At 35.9% G+C, this 19,489-nt stretch overlaps 2 protein-coding genes across 3 annotated transcripts in view; both read right to left on the bottom strand.

Annotated features, from left to right (window-relative positions):
• Positions 1 to 19,489, bottom strand: part of LOC147844409 (uncharacterized) — a 681,160-nt gene that overhangs the window by 648,751 nt on the left and 12,920 nt on the right. The window lies entirely within an intron of this gene.
• pcsk5a (proprotein convertase subtilisin/kexin type 5a) overlaps positions 1 to 19,489 on the bottom strand; it is an 84,624-nt gene that overhangs the window by 59,080 nt on the left and 6,055 nt on the right. Inside the window, exons 4-22 of the mRNA XM_087254253.1 lie at positions 19,302 to 19,436; positions 16,837 to 16,913; positions 16,644 to 16,732; positions 16,377 to 16,549; positions 14,529 to 14,741; positions 14,349 to 14,449; positions 13,123 to 13,226; positions 12,592 to 12,709; positions 12,259 to 12,447; positions 11,943 to 12,079; positions 10,593 to 10,712; positions 10,155 to 10,257; positions 9,887 to 10,077; positions 9,640 to 9,727; positions 9,428 to 9,531; positions 5,843 to 5,972; positions 5,654 to 5,769; positions 5,454 to 5,556; positions 973 to 1,109 (exon numbers count right to left, since the gene is read on the bottom strand). Coding sequence (XP_087110379.1) covers positions 973 to 1,109; positions 5,454 to 5,556; positions 5,654 to 5,769; positions 5,843 to 5,972; positions 9,428 to 9,531; positions 9,640 to 9,727; positions 9,887 to 10,077; positions 10,155 to 10,257; positions 10,593 to 10,712; positions 11,943 to 12,079; positions 12,259 to 12,447; positions 12,592 to 12,709; positions 13,123 to 13,226; positions 14,349 to 14,449; positions 14,529 to 14,741; positions 16,377 to 16,549; positions 16,644 to 16,732; positions 16,837 to 16,913; positions 19,302 to 19,436 — 2,428 coding nt within the window. The remainder of the gene's footprint in view (positions 1 to 972; positions 1,110 to 5,453; positions 5,557 to 5,653; positions 5,770 to 5,842; positions 5,973 to 9,427; positions 9,532 to 9,639; positions 9,728 to 9,886; positions 10,078 to 10,154; positions 10,258 to 10,592; positions 10,713 to 11,942; positions 12,080 to 12,258; positions 12,448 to 12,591; positions 12,710 to 13,122; positions 13,227 to 14,348; positions 14,450 to 14,528; positions 14,742 to 16,376; positions 16,550 to 16,643; positions 16,733 to 16,836; positions 16,914 to 19,301; positions 19,437 to 19,489) is intronic.

Below are 19,489 nucleotides of genomic sequence, written 5' to 3'. Positions count from 1 at the left end.
TACCGAAGGAGGGGGAGGACGAGGAGGAGGGTGGCTGGGTCACCCAGTCGATCGTTCGGTCATTCAGTAAGGCGGACAGTCGGACAGATGGTTGTTCGACAGCGGCCTCCGGCGGCTTTTCACGCGAGAACAGTGTGGGCACAAATGGGACGCGATCCATCCATCAGACGCAAAAAAAATGCGCACAGCGGCCTCTCGCGGATTTGTGAAAACAAAAACTGCACAAATACGTACCTCGCAGGATGTATTTCGCGGTTTCCAGAAACGTCCGCAGGGCTACGTTTCCACAATGAGCCTGGGTTGTTTGACTGTCACCTTCCATTTCAGTGAATCTGAAAGCAGGTATTATCTGACTAAAATGGGCTTATCAAGGAATAATGTAACGGGGCTCTATTACATTTAACATTTTCTTAAAATCCGAAATTTCCACTACCGATTAAGATCTCTCATATCCAAAGCTATACAGTAAATGTATCGATCGCTTCAGTGATATGTTTTGCCCTGTTCAAATCTGTAGGAATTGCCTATCTGAATGCTGTTCCAGCTCTGAAGAGTGGTGGACACAAGTGCATGCGATGTACCTGAGTGGTGGGGGAGAGTTGTGCCCTACGTAGTGAACGTATCTGAAGAGCTGGAAGGGATGCGGTAAAGAGGGGTGTGCAAGGTATTTAAGGACCGGGGGGAGACGCGCGATTTCCGGAAGATTAAGATTCGTTTGCGGGCATCCCGGAGTCTCTATGCATTTGTGGGAGACTCCCGAAATTTGCTCCCCACGGCAACACGGTGTGTTGTGAATTTGAGGGTAGTGAAATACAGGGAGGTATGTATTCGTATTGAGCTTGGGTCTTTGTTTAGTTGCTCAATTTTAATATCAAAATTATTCATCAGAAATTAATTAATGCAAATTTAAAGAACGGTAGCGGTCACACACATTAGGGCTTACTTATTTACTGGGAAAACATGCATACTGACCTGTATCACAGCTGGTACAGTTAGAAGGACCAGCATCAACACACTGGGCACAGGTGTGATCACAAAGGTGACATTGTCCACCTGAAGGGTACTTCCCATTTGAGCAGCTGACGACACACTGACCATAATCCAGCAAACTACAAAAACAGGAAAGGAAATGTACTTATTAGCAACTAACCAAGATAGACATAACAGGAACTCTATTATATTCCAACATAACAGAACATTAAATAACAATTGGTTGTCCTTCATCACAAATCTACATCATCTTTTGCAACAAAAATGAAAGTAAAAATAGTATTTTGTTCAGAATGCATAGCTGTTAAGTACATTGAAATTTAGTAATATTTATGTAAAACATAGTTAATGCTGACGCTTTATTGAAGCTAATATTCATTTGAAATCACAAAGTGATTATAATGTTTAGTTGGATCCTGCTACTGTGCTTTTTGGTTTCATGTAGTTTAACACAGACATCAAAAGACAGGATGACCGCAATGTCAATGGTGACAATAAACAATATCAGGAAGCAATGCATTGCATACTGGATAAAATAATAAACTCATTCATGACATACAGTATATTGTTGGTTTTAAATGAAGACTCTGACTCTTTTCTCTAAGAACGCAAAGAAAGGTTTACTTTCACTCCCTCACATCTGCATCATGTCAGGGAAACATAACACACCAGAATATATGTTTAACAACAGCGCCCCGCAGTGATCACATGTTGCTGCAGTATAAATGCATGGATCACCTGTGGTCTGCACGAATCCCATTTTCTTCAGTTGTTTATCTAGAACAATGTTTCAATATCTTGGTGATTGCTTCAGGTCATAAATGCTGCGACTTAGTTTGCAAACTAGGTGCTCCTTTTTTTGACAACAAAACCTTCAGGTTGTTGCATGTGCACTTTTTATTTGCCAGAGCAATTATTGTCCTTACTGACTCAAATCTGACCACTGGACTGAATGTCTCATTATTGTCTGATCCAAACTTTTGTGAAAACTCTTGTGCGACTAGACAGGCTTTGTGCCTTACAAAAGTTTCATCAGCATCAACTTTGACCTTGAACACCAATTTACTGCCTACAGCTTTTCAACCTTTTGGTTCAACCTTTTTCAACCAGATTCCAAACATTGTTTGCATACAGTAATTCCATTTCTGTCTCCATAGCATCCTTCGATTTGGCCTTGTCTGGACTAGACAGGACATCTTTTACAGTTTTTGGTTCAGTTATCCGGTTACTCGTTACTGATACCCATTCTCCATAATAATCTGGTGGTTTTCTCACCTTTCAACTGTTATATAAGGTGAGTTCTCATTTGCAGGTTCTTGACAGTTAAATTAAACATATTGTTTCACAGCACCTTCCTCATTTGCAACAGGCTCCTTCTCAAACACATGATATGATTCGTTAAATATCACATCTTGACTGTAGAACACATTTGCAAGTTTTGAATCATAGAGTCGATATCTATTGTTTCTGTTCCATATCCTAAAAGGATACACTTCTTTGCTTTGGGATCCAGTTTCTTTCGTTTATCCTTGTGAACATGTGCATATACAGAACATTCAAAAATGTGCAGATGATCAACCTTTGGTTTCTCACCTCTCCAGTCTTCGTAGGGAATCATTCCTCTCACAGATTTTGTTGGACTTCTGTTTCTTATATACACAGCTGTAGACAGTGCTTCTGCCCAGAACTTTTGAGGTAACTTTGCATCAGCTAACATTGATCTCACTGTCTTCACCAGTGTTTTATTCATTTGTTCAGCTACTCCATTTTGTTCAGGAGTTTTGGGCAGTGTGAGCTCATGTTGAATTCCTTCTTTCTTCAGAAAATCCTGGAATACAGATGATGTATATTCTCCTCCATTGTCTGTGCGTAAGACTTTCAGCTGTCTCTCTGTAGATTTTTCAGCCCTTGCTTTCCATTCTAGGAACTTCTGAAAAACTTTTCTGCTTTAGTACATACACCCACACATAGTGAGTATTGTCATCAATGAACGTCAGAAAGTATTCAGCCCCACTTAAGGACTTTGCATTTATTTTTCCACAGACATCACTGTGCACTAAGCCAAGTGGTTCAACAGCCTTTTTTCGATCACTGGTTGTGACTTTACTGCGATAGTGTTTTTCTTCAGCACATGACTCATAGAAGACAAAACAATCGACTAAACACTCACTGCGCAGCTTCTTCAGATTATCTATCCCTAGGTGGCCATAACATTGGTGCCAGATCTGTTCCTTAGTCTCCTTACATGTATTCACATTTTCTGTTACATGCACCTGATTACTCTCTCTACAGTTCACATAATAGAGACTGCCTTCTTTTGTTGCAGTAGCAATCAGCTTTTGATTTACATCTGTAATGTAACATCTGTCCTCTGTAAACTTGACCATTTTTACCAACTGTGTTACTTTTGACACTCTCAGTAAGTTGTATGACAGTTGTGTTACATACAGCACATCATTTAGCTTACGCTCCTTTGTCTTATGATTTGTTAGAGTCATTTTGAGCTGTAAAACTCCACATCCAGTTGTTTTATTAGAATAGCCTTCTCCAAATGTAACTTCTTGTGGAGGCTCAAGGCTATTAAACTCAACAAACTGTCTTTTGCCATTCCACATATGACAAGTAGCTCCAGAATCTATAATCCAGCTATCCATTCCTTTGTCTGAAGTTAAGGATAACGCGTAGTTCACAATTAATCCAATGCTTTCACTATCTGAGCAATTTTTTTGTCTTTTCACCCGAGCTTTGTTTGCTTTGTGTTTATAGCCTACCTTTGTGCTTTCTTTGTTGAAGTCTTTATTTTGAGCACATTTGTTGTAATTTCTGCAGTTGTGATTGATGTGTCCAAATCTTCCGCAGTGATGACAGTTTGGTCCTTTTCCTTTTAAGAACTGATTTCCAGTCGGAGCTTTACCATAATTATTAGTGTCTTCAACATCTCGATCTCTCAGTTTTCATTCTTCATACAACAATCGTTCTGTGACAACCACCATTTTAGGTACATCCACACTTGCCTCAAGTGCTGTAACTAACACATTGAACGAATCTGGTAAACTCGCGAGCAGGTGCACTACACGATCTGCCTCTTCAATATGATCACCCACATCTGACAGTGCGTCAAATGTTTCTGTCATAACCTTAATGTGCTCTTGAGTCTCGATCTTTTAATTGTAAGGAATATTATAGTTTTCACCTCAGTGCTAGCTTATTTGCCCATGTTTTCTTTTAAAACTGATCCGATAACTTTTTCCACACGACAGTTGGATCTTCAGGCTCTCCAATTAAATTGAGCATAGACGGTTCAATAGACAATACGATGGTAGCTAGTGCACGATCACCTTCAGTACCATTTACCAAGTCCCATAGTCTGTCTCTCATCAATGCCATCCGACATTGCACTTTCCACGTTGGATAGTTTGATCAATTTAACAGCACAATCGCCACTGTCTTGGATTCTGAGCTAATTTTTTTTTTCTTATAATAGCTCAATATCTTCAATAAGCCTTTCAGCACATTCACTGTAGCGTTCTGGGCCCATAACCTGTTGGTTTTAAATGAAGAATCGGACTTAAAGAAAGGTTTACTTTCACTTCCTCACATCTGCATCATGTCAGGGAAACACAACACAACAGAATATATCTATACTGGATGTATAACAACAGCGGCCCGCAGTGGTCACACCCAAAATTACAAAGCACCACTGCTTCAATAACAGCATTTAACTAGATGGAAAACAATAGATATGCAAAACCAAATAAGAAAACATTCTGATAAGAGTGCTTTTCCATATATCAGAAGAATAAATTATGCAGTTGAATTGTCTAACTATTTTTTTTTTACTTCATTTTATATTTATTTTAGTTTTTTAATAGCATGTACCAATTACCAATTACATGCTCAGAATTTACATGATTAGCATATTGCCTGTTTACAGTATCCATCTAAATCTACTTTAAAACAATCTGCATTGAATTTAGCACTATATATTGCAAATAACGGTGAGTAGTAATGTAAGATATAATGTATTATAATAGGATATAATGTAATAATGTCATGTTACACACTTTTGACTTATATATTTGATATGGGAAGAGCGGGGATGAAAGAAACATGGGACGAAATAAAAAAAAGTATTTTCTTAAAGCCCTGATTTGCTTTCCAGGCACACCTGTACTGCATGATTTTGGACTGTGGGGGAAACCGGAGCACCCGGAGGAAACCCACGCCAACACAGGGAGAACACGCAAACTCCACACAGAAACGTCAACTGACCCAGTCGAGGCTCGAGGCGACAGCACTACTTACTGTGTCACCGCGTCACAGTCTAAAACGTTATCTTTTAAAATAGGTTTTATGAAAAATGGTACTTTCAGCTCCACTGTCTTGTTCTGACCCATCAGGCAATAACTTTGTAGCAGTCATGAGCTTTTCATCCTGAAAGTAATCCTTAAAAAAAGTCTTACTGTGTAATGAAGCAGCTGAGGCAGTCCTCACTCTGTGGACCTTTACATTTCTGACAGGACACATGACATGACTGACACTCTCCACTCTCATCCTGATATTCCCCTGAAACACAAACCAAGTATGTTGTAGTTTTACCTGAAACATCAACTTTATTGTTCTTTGCATCAATAGGTTTCATACAAGAAGAACTAGAACTTACCATCGCCACAGTTGTGGCTGAGAACACAGACACCATCCTGAAGTGAATGTCCGTCTACACACTCACTGCAGTTTGTTTTAGTTGGCCCGACACAAGCCAGACAGCTTGCATCACACCTGCACAAATGGACAATCTTGAAAAAAAAAGTGACAGGATGATGATAAATGCTGGAGGATGTAGCACACATACCTTTTACAGGTGCTCTGATTGTCCGAGTTCTGTTGTTCTGCGTAGAAACCTTGACTGCAAGAGGACACACATCTCCAGTTCTCCATCAGGTAGCCTTCAGCACAACGATTACATGACTCCAGACCTGCAGCTATACAGAGACATGAACCAAAAATATTTCATACAAAAAACAAACTTACATATATGTGTTTAAATGTGTGATCAAGAAAGAAAAAAGTTGTTTTTAATTGTTTTTAATTTTTTATGTTTTAAATGATAATTCTGGGGGACGTGGTGGCGCAGTGGGTAGTGATGTCGCACCACTGCAAGAAAGTCGCTGGTTCAAGCCTCGGCTGTGTCAGTTGCCATTTATGTGTGGAGTTTGCATGTTCTCCCCATGTTCACATGGGTTTCCTTCAGGTGCTCTGGTTTCCCCTACAAGTCCTAAGACATGGGATATAGGTGAATTGGGTAAGCTAAACTGTCCTTAGTGTTTGTGTGTGAATGAGAGTGTATGGGTGTTTCCCAGCTGGAAGGGATTTTGCTGCATAAAACATATGCTGGATAAGTTGGCAGTTCATTCGCTGCTGGCAACCCCTGATTAATAAAGGGACTAAGGCGAAAAGAAAATGAATGAATGAAGGAAATATAATTCTTAACCAATATATCATGATTTCATTAAATAAGCAATAGTTTCAACATATTTGGTTAGCTTTTTTCAGAGTCCCATGTGATAAAGTAACTCACATCGGAGAAATGCAAACATATTCAAAAATTATAACAATATTTTAAAAATAGGCATTAAATCCAATAATTAATGCCTATAGAAATTATGCTACATGTATTAAAATGCTGCAATAATATATGAAAAATGTAAATCTTCTTTATGTATTACATATATGACCCCTAGGGGTCAGTGTACACCTGCTGAAAATTGCTGGTTAGAATCAGAACAATTAATTTATAATTACAACAATAAGCAATTCAATATATAAAATATAATAAGATCACTAGTGATTTAAATGAAGACAAAACTAACAAAAGAATCACACTTATACTGCACTGTAAAATATTTCACCCTAAATTCACAGTAAATTATACTGGCTAATAATTGCATTATTTTCTCAGTATGGTACTTTATGTAAATTACTGTGAGATACTTCATAATAACAACAGTTCTGTAAATATTTCTAAATATTAAAAAAAAACCTATACTAGCATAAAAGCTAATGTATATTAATTTCTACGTTGAATAAACTATTAATAGTGTTTGAATTCTTGTAACTAACATGCAAAAGATATAGACATTTTACAGTAATTTCCTGTCATCATGATGCCTGCCTTAATTATGGTGGTTTGAGAAAACTATTCTGATATTCTACATAAACTTATTATTATTATTATTCCGCCTTCTGAGACTAATTTTAAAGGGTATCCCCTCCTAAGCCTTTCAAGCTACATCAAACTTTCGTCAAACCTTCAAACTGGTCTGACTCGAGTTGCTATATCTTTTCTGACTGATCCAACTTTCGGTTTTCCAAAAAAAAAACAACCCAGAAAATTCCCAAAAGTCCCATTGACTTAACATTAGGTCAAACTTTGTGAGCTCATAACTTTGCATCAGACTTTCCTACAGATTTCTAACTGGGCTCATTTAACTCAGTCTAGCCAGCAGCCAATAACTGATGACTTTTTAAACTTAATAGCCATATCTAGCAACCCCTTACAGCATACTAGCAATTTCCCCATAGACTTCCATTGTAAAAGGCTAACCTTTGTGAGCTCATAACTCTACATCACACTGTCATACAGACTAGAGTCTAGCCTCATTCAACTCAGTCTAGAGAGTAGCCAATCACTGATGACCTCTAGCCACTCCCTAGAAACCACTTACAACACCCTAGCAACTGTCTCATAGACTGGGACTAGCTAACACATACTAATAGTTTTAACATTCTACTGACATGCAAATTTTGCTAGAACGATGTTAGCAACACTCTAGTGACATGCTAGTCATGCTAGCACATGCTAATTCATGCTATAAAAAAGCTGATTCATGCTAGAATCATGCAAGTAACACGTTAAAATAACGCTAACTGCTAATTCATGGTAGTAACATGCTAATTAATGCTAGAAACAGGCTAGTAACATGCTAATTCATGTTAGAAACATGCTAGTAACAAGATAATTCATGCTAGAACCATACTAGTGACATGCTAACTTATGCTAGAATCATGCTAACAACATGCTAATTCATGCTAGAAACATGCTAGTAACATGCTAATCCATGCTAGAATCATGCTAGTAATATGCTAATTCATGGTAAAAACATGCAAGTAACATGCCAATTCATGCTAGAAACATGCTAACAACATGCTAATTCATGGTAGGATCAGGCTAGTGACATGCTAGAATCATGCTAGAATCATGCTAGTAACATGCTAATTCATACTAGAAATAGGGTAGTAACAATTCATGCTAGAAACATGCTAGTAACATGCTAATTCATGCTAGATTCATGCTAGTAACATGCTAATTTATGCTAGAAATAGGCTAGTAACATGTTAATTCATGCTAGAATTGTGCTAATAACATGCTAATTCATGCTAGTAACACACTAATTTATGGTAGAATCATGCTAGTAACATGCTAATTCATGCTAGAATAAAGCTAGTAACATGCTAATTCATGCTTGAAACATGCTAGTAACATGCTAATTCATGCTAAAATTGTGCTAATAACATGTTAATTCATGCTAATAATTTGCTAACTCATGCTAACAACGTGCTAATTCATGGTAGAATAAGCAAGTAACATGCTAATGCATGCTAGAATCAAGGTAGTAACATGCTAATTCATGCTTGAAACATAGTAGTAACATGCTAATTCATGCTAGAATTGTGCTAATAACATGCTAATAACATGCTAATTCATGCTAGTAACATTTTAATTCATGCTAACAACATGCTAATTCATGGTAGAATCCAGCTAGTAACATGCTAATTCATGCTAGAATCATGCTAATGACATGTTAATTCATGCTAGTAACATGCTAATTCAAGCTAGAATTATACTAATAACATGCTATTTACACTTTAAAACCACTTCAAACTTACAGACTTGGCTTTTTCAAGCCACCATAAAGTTTGTCCTCACTTTAATATCTAGTTTCACAATAAAATTCTGAATTCGTAAAATTAAACAGTTAAATCCTATAAAGTGACACTAATGTAATTTACTGTGAAAATTACAGTAACATATTTAGAAATTCTGAAATATCATTACAGTGTGTATAAACAACATTTTCCTTTATATATGAACGTCTAATTTTAAAAGTATAATTTCAATATTGGGAAAAAAATATTTAAAAAATTGTAACCTTCAAATGAGTGAGCCTATGTGTTTTATTAGAAAATATAGATAGTTATTAACTACAAAAACTAAGTAAAAATGTTTTAAATCCCTAATCATTGTTGCCTAAAAAACAATCCCAGAGAATTAATCATAACAGTAATGTTAGGAGTGTTGAGATGTCAGGCAAACTGATCTGAATATGTATATTTGGTGAATGTTTTTATTGATATGTTGTATTTCAGTCGATTGTACCAGCACATGTAGCACAGGCTGGGTGGCAGGCCTCACATGAGTCCTCCGGCTCAGAGTAGTAACTCCCCACCTCACAACTCTTCTGACATCTGTTGCCCACCAGGCTTAAAAAAGAGAGAAAAGAGAGAAGCCATTTCAGTTCCTCTGGGAAGGGTCAAGTATTTTATAAATTAAATAAAGTATTTTTTATAAATAAAATAAAAATGAATTACCTTGTGCCCTCAGAGCACTCAGTGCAAATGGAGGCTGAGGTGCATTTCATACAGTTCTCAATATTACACTTCCTACACAGGTTTTCCTCTGCATAGAAAAAATCATTATTACTACGCCAACAATATACATAGGAGAAGTAAACAATGCAAAAAATTACAACCACATGTCTTAATTAGGACAAGGAGAATTTAGTTTTTGATTTTGAATGCACCAGTAGTGACAAACAATCTGTGACACGAGTTTTACCATGGTAAAGAAAGTAGCCATCCTCACAGCTGGTCACACAGTTGTTTTTTTCCTCATTCAGATGGTATCCAGACTTACAGGCTGTGCACTGATCACTGCGGCTTCCCAAACATGACTTACAGGAGGAGTAACACTTCTTACATCTTTTCTTATCCCCCCAGTATCCACTTGGACACTCAGACACACAGGTCCTGAAAGAAATTAACATTCTTTAGTAACCTTTTTAAAGCAGAAAAGGATAGAGGAGAATATAGTAAAATTGTCTGACCGTGTGTTATTTTTGAACTTTAGGAAAAGGTTCAAGCAGGAAACACACTGGTGAGGTCCAGGTCCTTCACAACCATCCTCACTACATTCTGGGTCACAAGAACCTTATGTTTTGGGGGGGAAAACAAGTTTATATATTTACAGTAACTCTAAACGTGGTCATTTGATGTAATGAATAAATGTCTGTTAAAAAAGCTAATACAAAATATCAAACCAAGTCATTTAAAATGGCATAGAAAAAGTAATTTAGCTCTGATAGGTCTAAAAGTCTTTGCAGACGCCACTAGATTTTAATTAATACAGTTTTACACAAGCCACTTAATTTTTAGTATGCAATGAAATAAAAAAATAGTTAAAAGGCTACTGTATATAGGAATTATTTTATTTAACTCATCCTGTAAAGTAATTTGCTCATCTTGTAAAGAATCAAATAAATCACCATTGTACTCCTCTGTGATTTCATCCTCGGATGGCAGCTGGGCAGAACGGGGCTGTTCATGTCGTATGTATGGATGTGTGGATGTTCCATAAAGCACTAGGGACCATTCTACCAGTTTCCCTAATACAAACAATATAGAAGGGATAAACAATACATTCTATTAGAGGTTTCTTATGGTGCACAGTTTTCTTTTAAGTGTCTTAAGATTATCACTATTATTACATGATTATATTAATATCACAGTTTGATTAATAATAAATAATGAAATAATTGAATTAATGGGATTGATTTATTATACTGATATAACTTTTCTTCTACTTAGTTCATGAATTTATCAAAATCATGTAGTAATCTTGCCTTGTCATAAAAAGATTGAAAGTTTAACATCTGTGTAAAACATTGATTAAATTTGAATTATATTTTAATAACACTCTTAACCTTCTAAATATAAATTCTGCTTCACTGCTTTTTTAAAAAGTAACTTAGAGTAACTTTTAGAGTAGAGTAATTTAAAGGAATTTTTTTTTAAAGTAACCTTTCTTAATAATCAATTAGAGTACCAATAAACTCAAAATTTTAATTTAGATTTAATGTTTATATCAAAAAGACAAAAGCATTTATAAGCATGTATGATACTGTATACACACACACACACACACACACACACACACACACACACACACACACACACACAGACACACACACACACACACACACACACACACACACAGACACACACACACACACACACACACACACACACACACACACACACACACACACACACACACACACACACACACACACACACACACACACACACACACACACACACACACACACTCTTGTTTGTGGGGACATTGCATAGGTTTCCATTGATTTTATACGGTACACATGTATCTTCTATCATCCTACCCTAACTAGAACTCTCACAGGGAACATACTGTACGTGTACATTTTAACTTTTTGAAGAAAAAAAAAAATAAATAAATACTATGTATGCTTTAAAAGACTTCAAAAAGGGTGATATGGGAACGTGGGCAATGTCCTCATATGTCAGTCTTGTAATACATATGTCATACCCATCTCATTATACACACACATATGAATGCACAACTGCACAAACACAAACACACACACACACACACACACACACACACACACACACACACACACACACAAACACACACACACACACACACACTATTATTAATGTTGCTAGACAAACATAAAAAATGTACTTTTAATAAATAACACTATTTTCACATGTTCAAAGTATAAAACCAGATATCACTTCACTATTTTAACTCTTATTAAATTATTTGTATTATTATTTAATGCGATGAGCACCTTGGAGTCGGTTGTTTCTCTGTGGAGATGGGGTGTCTCTAATGTCCAGGATCCAGTCTCCTGCCAGTCTTTCACCCCAGCAGTGAGTCGTCATAAATTCCCACTTAATGAAACCTTCACTGGAGTGATCATTTGGTCTAGCCAGAATTACAAAATCGATCATATAATCCTTCACTTCTAAGCAGCTAACACATTTAATTTTTTTAAAGCAATGTTGGTTAATGTACACATATAAGATGTTAATCAAGTATAACAAAACATTATACAGATTCATACATTTCTGGGCATGCACAAGCATAGCACAACATACTAGTACCTGTTTGCTAGAAGCTGAGATGTAGTTCCAGAAGGTGATGTCAATGTGATTGACAGGTCTCCACGGTGAGGATGTGTGATTGTGACACGTACAATGACATGCTCCAGATAAACCACCCGCTGCAGACGCTGAGCAGAGCAGCCTGAGGATTTCAACACTGACCTTAGCACTCGCTCCGGACTGATGATCCTAACATAAAATTAAAAGAAGTATTGATTTCAGAAATTTCTTGTGGTGTTTCTCGTAGGTTCTTGTGTATTATCAATATACTACTGTTTTATGAGAAATATAAAGTAGTTTAGAATCTTCAGTATGATCAGACAGCTACTGTACCTGGCATTTTGGCCTATGTTTTCCTCGCATATGTGTTGAGAAGGCACTTGTTTCCAGGTCTCTGCATTCTTCACCATGGCCTCAGCATTCAGCAACCCAAACCCATAAAGGTGACTAACTGCAAAACAGCCAATGAAAATACAGTGTAGTGCACACTGTACACTTTATTACACTTACAACTGTATAGTCAATGATTGATTTTCACATCACATGCACTACCTTATGTATACTAAATGTATGATTTTAAGCCTTTATTGGTAGATGCCTTGACTCCATTCAGTACTAATAATAAGTAATGTTATTTAACTATATAAACATACTGTAGCCTATCATATTTGATCCACAAACTGTTAAAAATCTTGTATGCAAGAGGTTTTTTATAATTTTTAAAATCCTTTCGATTTTACTTTAGATTCTTAAGATTTTTTCCATCAAAACTAAATGATGAACCCTTAAAATGGTTTTAGATATGAGCATTATTTTATTTGACACATCAATGTTTTGCGTAATGTTTATCCATGTTTAGTCTACCATCATATCCAGCTCCATTGCTCTGCCAATCAGAAGCACTGAGGTGACCACGGCTTGAAGTTTTAACTATGATGTGCTGAATGTCCCTCCAGGTCAGAGCTGGACTGAAGACAAAGAACAAACAAATTACTTAATTTCTCATATGTATTCATCAAATAAAGGTGAATAACATTTCATTTTAATACAATTGGCTCAACAATGTGATAAAAAGCAGTTGAGCAAATGACCAAAACTAATGAGCTAAATAAATTACCTCTAAGATGTAATACTAATGTTAAGAGGCGTTAAGAGGTATACTAACGTTAACTACAAGTAATACTAATGAGGTTATAAATTACCTCTAAGTTAACTCTTTCTGAGCCAATGTAAAAAATAGAGCAATCCAAAAGAATTATTAAGCCTATACACTTGCCAATTGGCAGAACCTCAAGAATAAGGAAAGCAAAGAGTGAAAGGACAGGGACATATCGACAAGTATTCGTGTCTAAAACTCAACACTGAAACTATGCTTGGCATTTTGCCCATTCCATTGCACAGTCCATTTCCCTAATCTCAAACTTAAGTCACAACTGCCAAAAAATGAAGCCATAACTGCTGGCTTTAAGAATAGACACACCAAGCCTACTGTTGGCTGTTAGACTTCCTTGGGTTATCGTCAGATCGAGATCAGCATGTATAGTCAGTTATAGGCTGAAGAGAGTGCTTTGATTGGTTATTTAGCAACAAATATTCACAAAACATTCACAAATATTTCCAAATCATATGGATTATTAGATTATCAGACATATTTGCAGGAGTGAATCCCCAAGTGATAAATGACAATTACTGTGATAATGGTACTAAACTCTTTGTTTACTCTGCCTGTGTGAATTTCATCTCCCGGTTTCAGACCTGACATGAACCGACAACACAGTTAGTTTCACTGGCACTAGTTGTTCGGAATCAGCTTGGTGTGTCCCACCCCTTAAACAAAAAGCTTACAGTGCCTGTTATTTGCAGGCCAATCCAAGTACTAATCAGACATGAGCCAGCATAGCTTCTGAGATTGAGGTGAGATCGGATGTGCTCAGAGTGGTGTGGCCTTAAGAATTAGGATTGCTGCACATTTTGATATGTTACAAATACATTGCTAGATTTTATCACAAACTGATTGCCAGATCTAACAAACAAAACAATCTTATTTAACACACAGAGCACAGATTCTGTAGACCGGACATCACATTTACTTTGCTTCCAGTGTGAGTGCAATGATTCCTGCAGCCATAGGAGCTGATGCTGAGGTGCCAGAGTGTTCATCAGTGCAGCGTTGTCTCAAATCTGTCGTCACCTGAAAACAAATTGTTATATAAAAAACTGCTTCCAGCACACCATTAAACAGATATGCAATGACACACTAAGTTACTCACAACACCCGGACTGTGGCTGTCTCCGCTGCTGTAGGTGGTGGCCAGGGTAGAAGAGCACTCTTCCAGGTACCATGGCTTTCTGCCACTCTGAGTTGTGCTGCCTACTGAGATGGTGTAAATGCTGTTGGTGTAACCATCACATGAGCAATGGTCTTGACTCTGACCACCATTTCCTGAAGCCCACACAAAGATAGAGCCACGACCCTTTCTGCCCTTAAAAGAAAATAGGAATGGATGGTTTTAAATACTTTAAAAAAAAATTAAAAAAATATATACATTTTTACGATTATAACAAGCCAATGTTTTTCTAAGGCTATGTCCTGTAAGGATGGCTAAGTCTTTCTATATCAACCCTGAGAACTACTGTGAACATTTTATGAGTTAAGATCACAAGAATTATCTGGCGCTAAAACAAACTTTTTGATCTGAAAAAAAAAGATCAGAAAACCAGCTGATCAACTGTTTTTTTTTTTTTTTTTTTCAAATCATCCTAAAACTGTTGACAATACAAGCATGGACGGAAACACAGAACTACACCTCACCTGGTGGGAAGGCCCCCCTTCTTGACCTTTAAGTTACCCTCTCCATCAGAGCAGATCATTCACATTTCACATAAAATGTCCAAGGTTTTAATTTGGTGTATCTTGTAGCCCTTTATTCATGTTTGGCATTATTTTAAACATCTCTGTGTGATTGGTGAAGTAGTCTTAATTTCTTTGTAATATTTCATTTTTATATGTTAATTTGGTCCAGTGGACATAAGGCTGCATTTAAGGCTGCATTTAATTTTTTAAGCAAACGCTACGGGGCGCTGTTCCCTTTCGCTCTTACTGGCTGACCACTTGTGGGTCAATGTGCACATGTAAATGCAAAACACACTATGATGCATCACCAAACCTATAGGTGGTGATATAATCATAAGAATAAAGTTATGTTAGCCAGTCTGCAGAAAGACATAGTTGGCAGAAAAGACTCTGCATTCAACATCATAAGACAAAAAACTCCAGTTTCACCACACACATGACCACACATTAGCAGAGTTTCTGAACATCTTCACCCTGCCAGGAGTCTTCAAAAAGTTTTGGTTTCGGTCACATGATGCTGCATTTGTGGACAAATGGCCACATAGAAAAACTGTGGTTTTGAAAATACCCCTGTTTACGCAAACTGGGCCAACAAATTGTCTTTTTTTTGTCATAACAATACTATAAGTTTTGGGGAAAATGAAAACGATGAAAATGAAAATTTTCTTTTGAATGTCAAGTGACAAGTGTCACTAAAAATACTTTAGATAAACCCAAAAATATACAGTATATCTATATATGCCAATGTTTTATTTTAAACTAAGACTTAAACTAATGTAGATCACTAAAATATACATACAACTTCACATGTAATTTCTCTTAAAGTTGCTGTTAGCAAGTTGACTATTCTTGATAAAAAAATTGTGAATAATACAGATAATACAATCATAAACATTAGCTGAACAGCTTAAAAAGTAAGGCTGTGTTGTCTGGCATGCTCACTTCTGTCTGTGTTGTCAATCTGGTAGCATAGAGTAGTCAGAGGAGGAGCTGAGTTAAAAAAAAATCCTGTACAATATTTTATATTTGAACTCCAATACGTAGTAAAGAATCTCATCCTTACATAGTGTTATTTTTATTCAATATAATTTTTGCTCACTTTAAATAAGTTTTTTTAAAATGTTCAAAACTTTCTGATTATTAAATTTAAATACAGGGTTTGAACTAAACCATAAATATTATATAATAAAAACTTAATACATGTATGTGTCCAAGTTAGTGTATATGATGGTAATATGTATAGGACAAGCATAAGCACACTAACTTTGCGTATGCCATTCTCTAGAGCAAGTCGAGCAAGAGGGCCAGGGCCATCAACTGTTCTGCCATCATCATCCGGACCCCAGCTGGAGCTGTAGATGTCAATATACTGCTGTCTCAAATTTAGAGATTGGGCTTCTACCATATCAGTCATATCACCATCTAGCATACGCACACCTACATGTGCAGGGAGAGATCAATAAGTATTATTATTGCATAATAGTGGAGAGTATATAGTCCACACTGTAATACAGCTATTGAGACAACTCACCACCAATTTTCGCATTGTAAGCAATTCCAACAATGCAAAGGGAATTGTTTGCAGAGGCAGCCACCACACCAGCACATCTTGTTCCATGTCTTTAGACAAATAACAAATAAAATAATTTTTAAATGTAAAATCTAAATATGTGAAGACTGGGAGAAATAAGACTATTAGGTCACAAGTTTGGAAATGGACTGACTTGTTTTCATTGGTGACATCATAACGTGGTGTTGGATCGGGATCATTCCCATTGACGTCGTAGCTGGCACGTGCATCCTTATAAACATAGAATGAATTTTTAAAACAACTGTTGCTGACTTCTGGGGTTAGGGAATAGGAATCTGTAAAAATCTTAGTCACCAGGGTGGACAAAGTATAGAAATCAAGCACTTGATTAAAAGCACAGATACTTCATTGAAATATTAATGCAGTAAAAGTCTTCCTTTTCAAATTTACTTGAAGTACAAAGTACAAACAAAGTACAAAAGGTAATGTGCTTTAATGTGCTTAAAGAATTATTTAAAGAGTTTATTAAGCTACAAAATGTAACATTAAATTGTCTTTAACTTTCTATTGTCATATACAATTATACTACTAAAATTAAGGTATCACTTTATTTTGATGGTCCGTTTAACACATTTTATTTAATTTAAGTTACATTGCATCTACATGCCAGCTAATTCTCAATAAATTATAAGTAGATTACTAGGCTGGGGTTAGGGTTAGTGTTACTTGACATGTACTTGCAAAGTTTCTTTATATATATATATATATATATATATATATATATATATATATATATATATATATATATATATATATATATATATATATATATATATATATGACTGTTTATTTAGGTAAACATGAATTTTGAGCTGTAATTCAAATATTACTCATTACTCAAATTATACTCAAATATAACTCATCACTGAACTAATCAGAGATGAAATTAAGTGGACGTGGAGTATGCATATATTAGTGGCATTACTGAAGTAAACACTGCGATCAAGCAATTACCATACATATAGGACTTTTTGCCATATTTTCAGACAAGGTCCACACACGCGGTCAGTAAAGGACCGCGCAAACATGAACACACACACACACACACACACACACACACACACAAACACACACACACACACACACATCGCGAAATAAGCAATTTTATTTCTTTTCATTTGGCGTGCGTTAAAAAATTCCATAGCACTCTCACCAGTCCTTACTCCTTATTTGAGTCTAATACCCCAGCATGAATGAAATGTTAATGAGTTAAAGTGAAACTGCCGAACTGCAGTTAGAGTCAGGAATCCTGCTGAATGTCTGTCATATTAAATGTCTGTTGAAGGAGCAGTATGATATGAGCAGCAGACAGTCTACAGACAGCAGACAGACTACTAATACTCAAGTGACAAGTAATTGGCATGTAGCTGCAATGCAACGTTTAGTCAACAAAATGTGAAAAAGGCACAAATTCACAAATTAAATTAAATTAAATTAAAGTCTTACCAATAAGAAATATATAGTAAAAAGAACAAAATATACCATAAAGTATATAATACAAATAAACAAACAAATAAATAAATAAACAACACAAAAACATTCATGTGCTGACAAATATAAACATTTTCAATAAGATATCACAGCAAAAGGTGTTAACATTTCAAGAATCCTTTGTAAGGTAATGCAGCAGGGAACATTAATTTATGTCTACACCTCATTCAGACAGCATTGCAGATATGGACATCTCCATACATTAAGCATTTAATACATTGGGCTTAAACTACCAACTTTTTTAGGCTAAATATACAATTTTATTTACATTTTTTTAAATTGTTTCCTTAATCTAAGTTGTTAAAGACTTGGCTCGTTTTTTAAGTTTGCCAACAGAATGTGGGTACACACACACACACACGCACGCACGCACGCACACACAGACATGCACACACATGCACAAACAGGACTCGAGTCACCAAAAATGAACAAAAAAAAAAGTCTCATTTTTACTCACCATCAAGTGGTTTAAAACCTTTATCAGTTTCTTTCTTCTGCTAAAGAACATATATTAAATAATATTGGAAATCTGTGTCCATTGACATCCATAGAAGGAAAATCAAATACCATCAACATCAATGGTTTTAGGGTCCAATATTCAAAATATTTTTGTATGTGTTCAATAAAAGAAAGAAACTCATAAAGGTTTGGAAATAGTGGAGGGAGTGTAAATGATGTCAGAATCTTCATTTTTAAGTTAACTAATTATAAATATAACTAAAATATAACTCAAAAACTCTTATTTTTATTTGTACAGTAAAAATAAAATGCAAATCAAATTCAGCACAACACATATATAACATACAGTATGCAGTATGTGCCTGTGCCTATACAACCTATGTCAAATAATCATGTCACTAAAAAGATAAAAAATTGTACTATAACAATACTAACATTTGTCATTTTGTCATTGTAACATTTTTGCTGAATAGAATGTCATTAGACTATAGCAAATGTATTTTAAGAAACTGAGAAAAGTTCAAATGGCAGTCCATGCTTATACTTTTCCAGGGCCACAAATCCTCATCAGAGAACAGAGAGTTCAATCGGGGATAACGAGGTTCAACTCACATTTTTACAAAATGACAAGAAAATAAAGACACTTACATAGTTCTGTTTTAGGTCTGGATGTTGTCTCTCTATCCCATCATCCAGAATGGAGACCACAACTCCTTTCCCAGTGTAGCCCCTGCGCCAGGCGGCCTGAATGTTCATGTCGGTTAAGCAGTTGTGATCACAGTGCTATAGAGCAGTAGACAAATGTAACAAATTTTAGTATGTTTCAATACATGTAG

Source organism: Danio rerio, chromosome 5 (assembly GCF_052040795.2).
Source record: "Danio rerio strain M-AB ecotype USA chromosome 5, GRCz13ab, whole genome shotgun sequence".
Lineage (NCBI taxonomy): Eukaryota > Metazoa > Chordata > Actinopteri > Cypriniformes > Danionidae > Danio > Danio rerio.
This window is presented reverse-complemented; position numbering and strand designations above follow the sequence as displayed.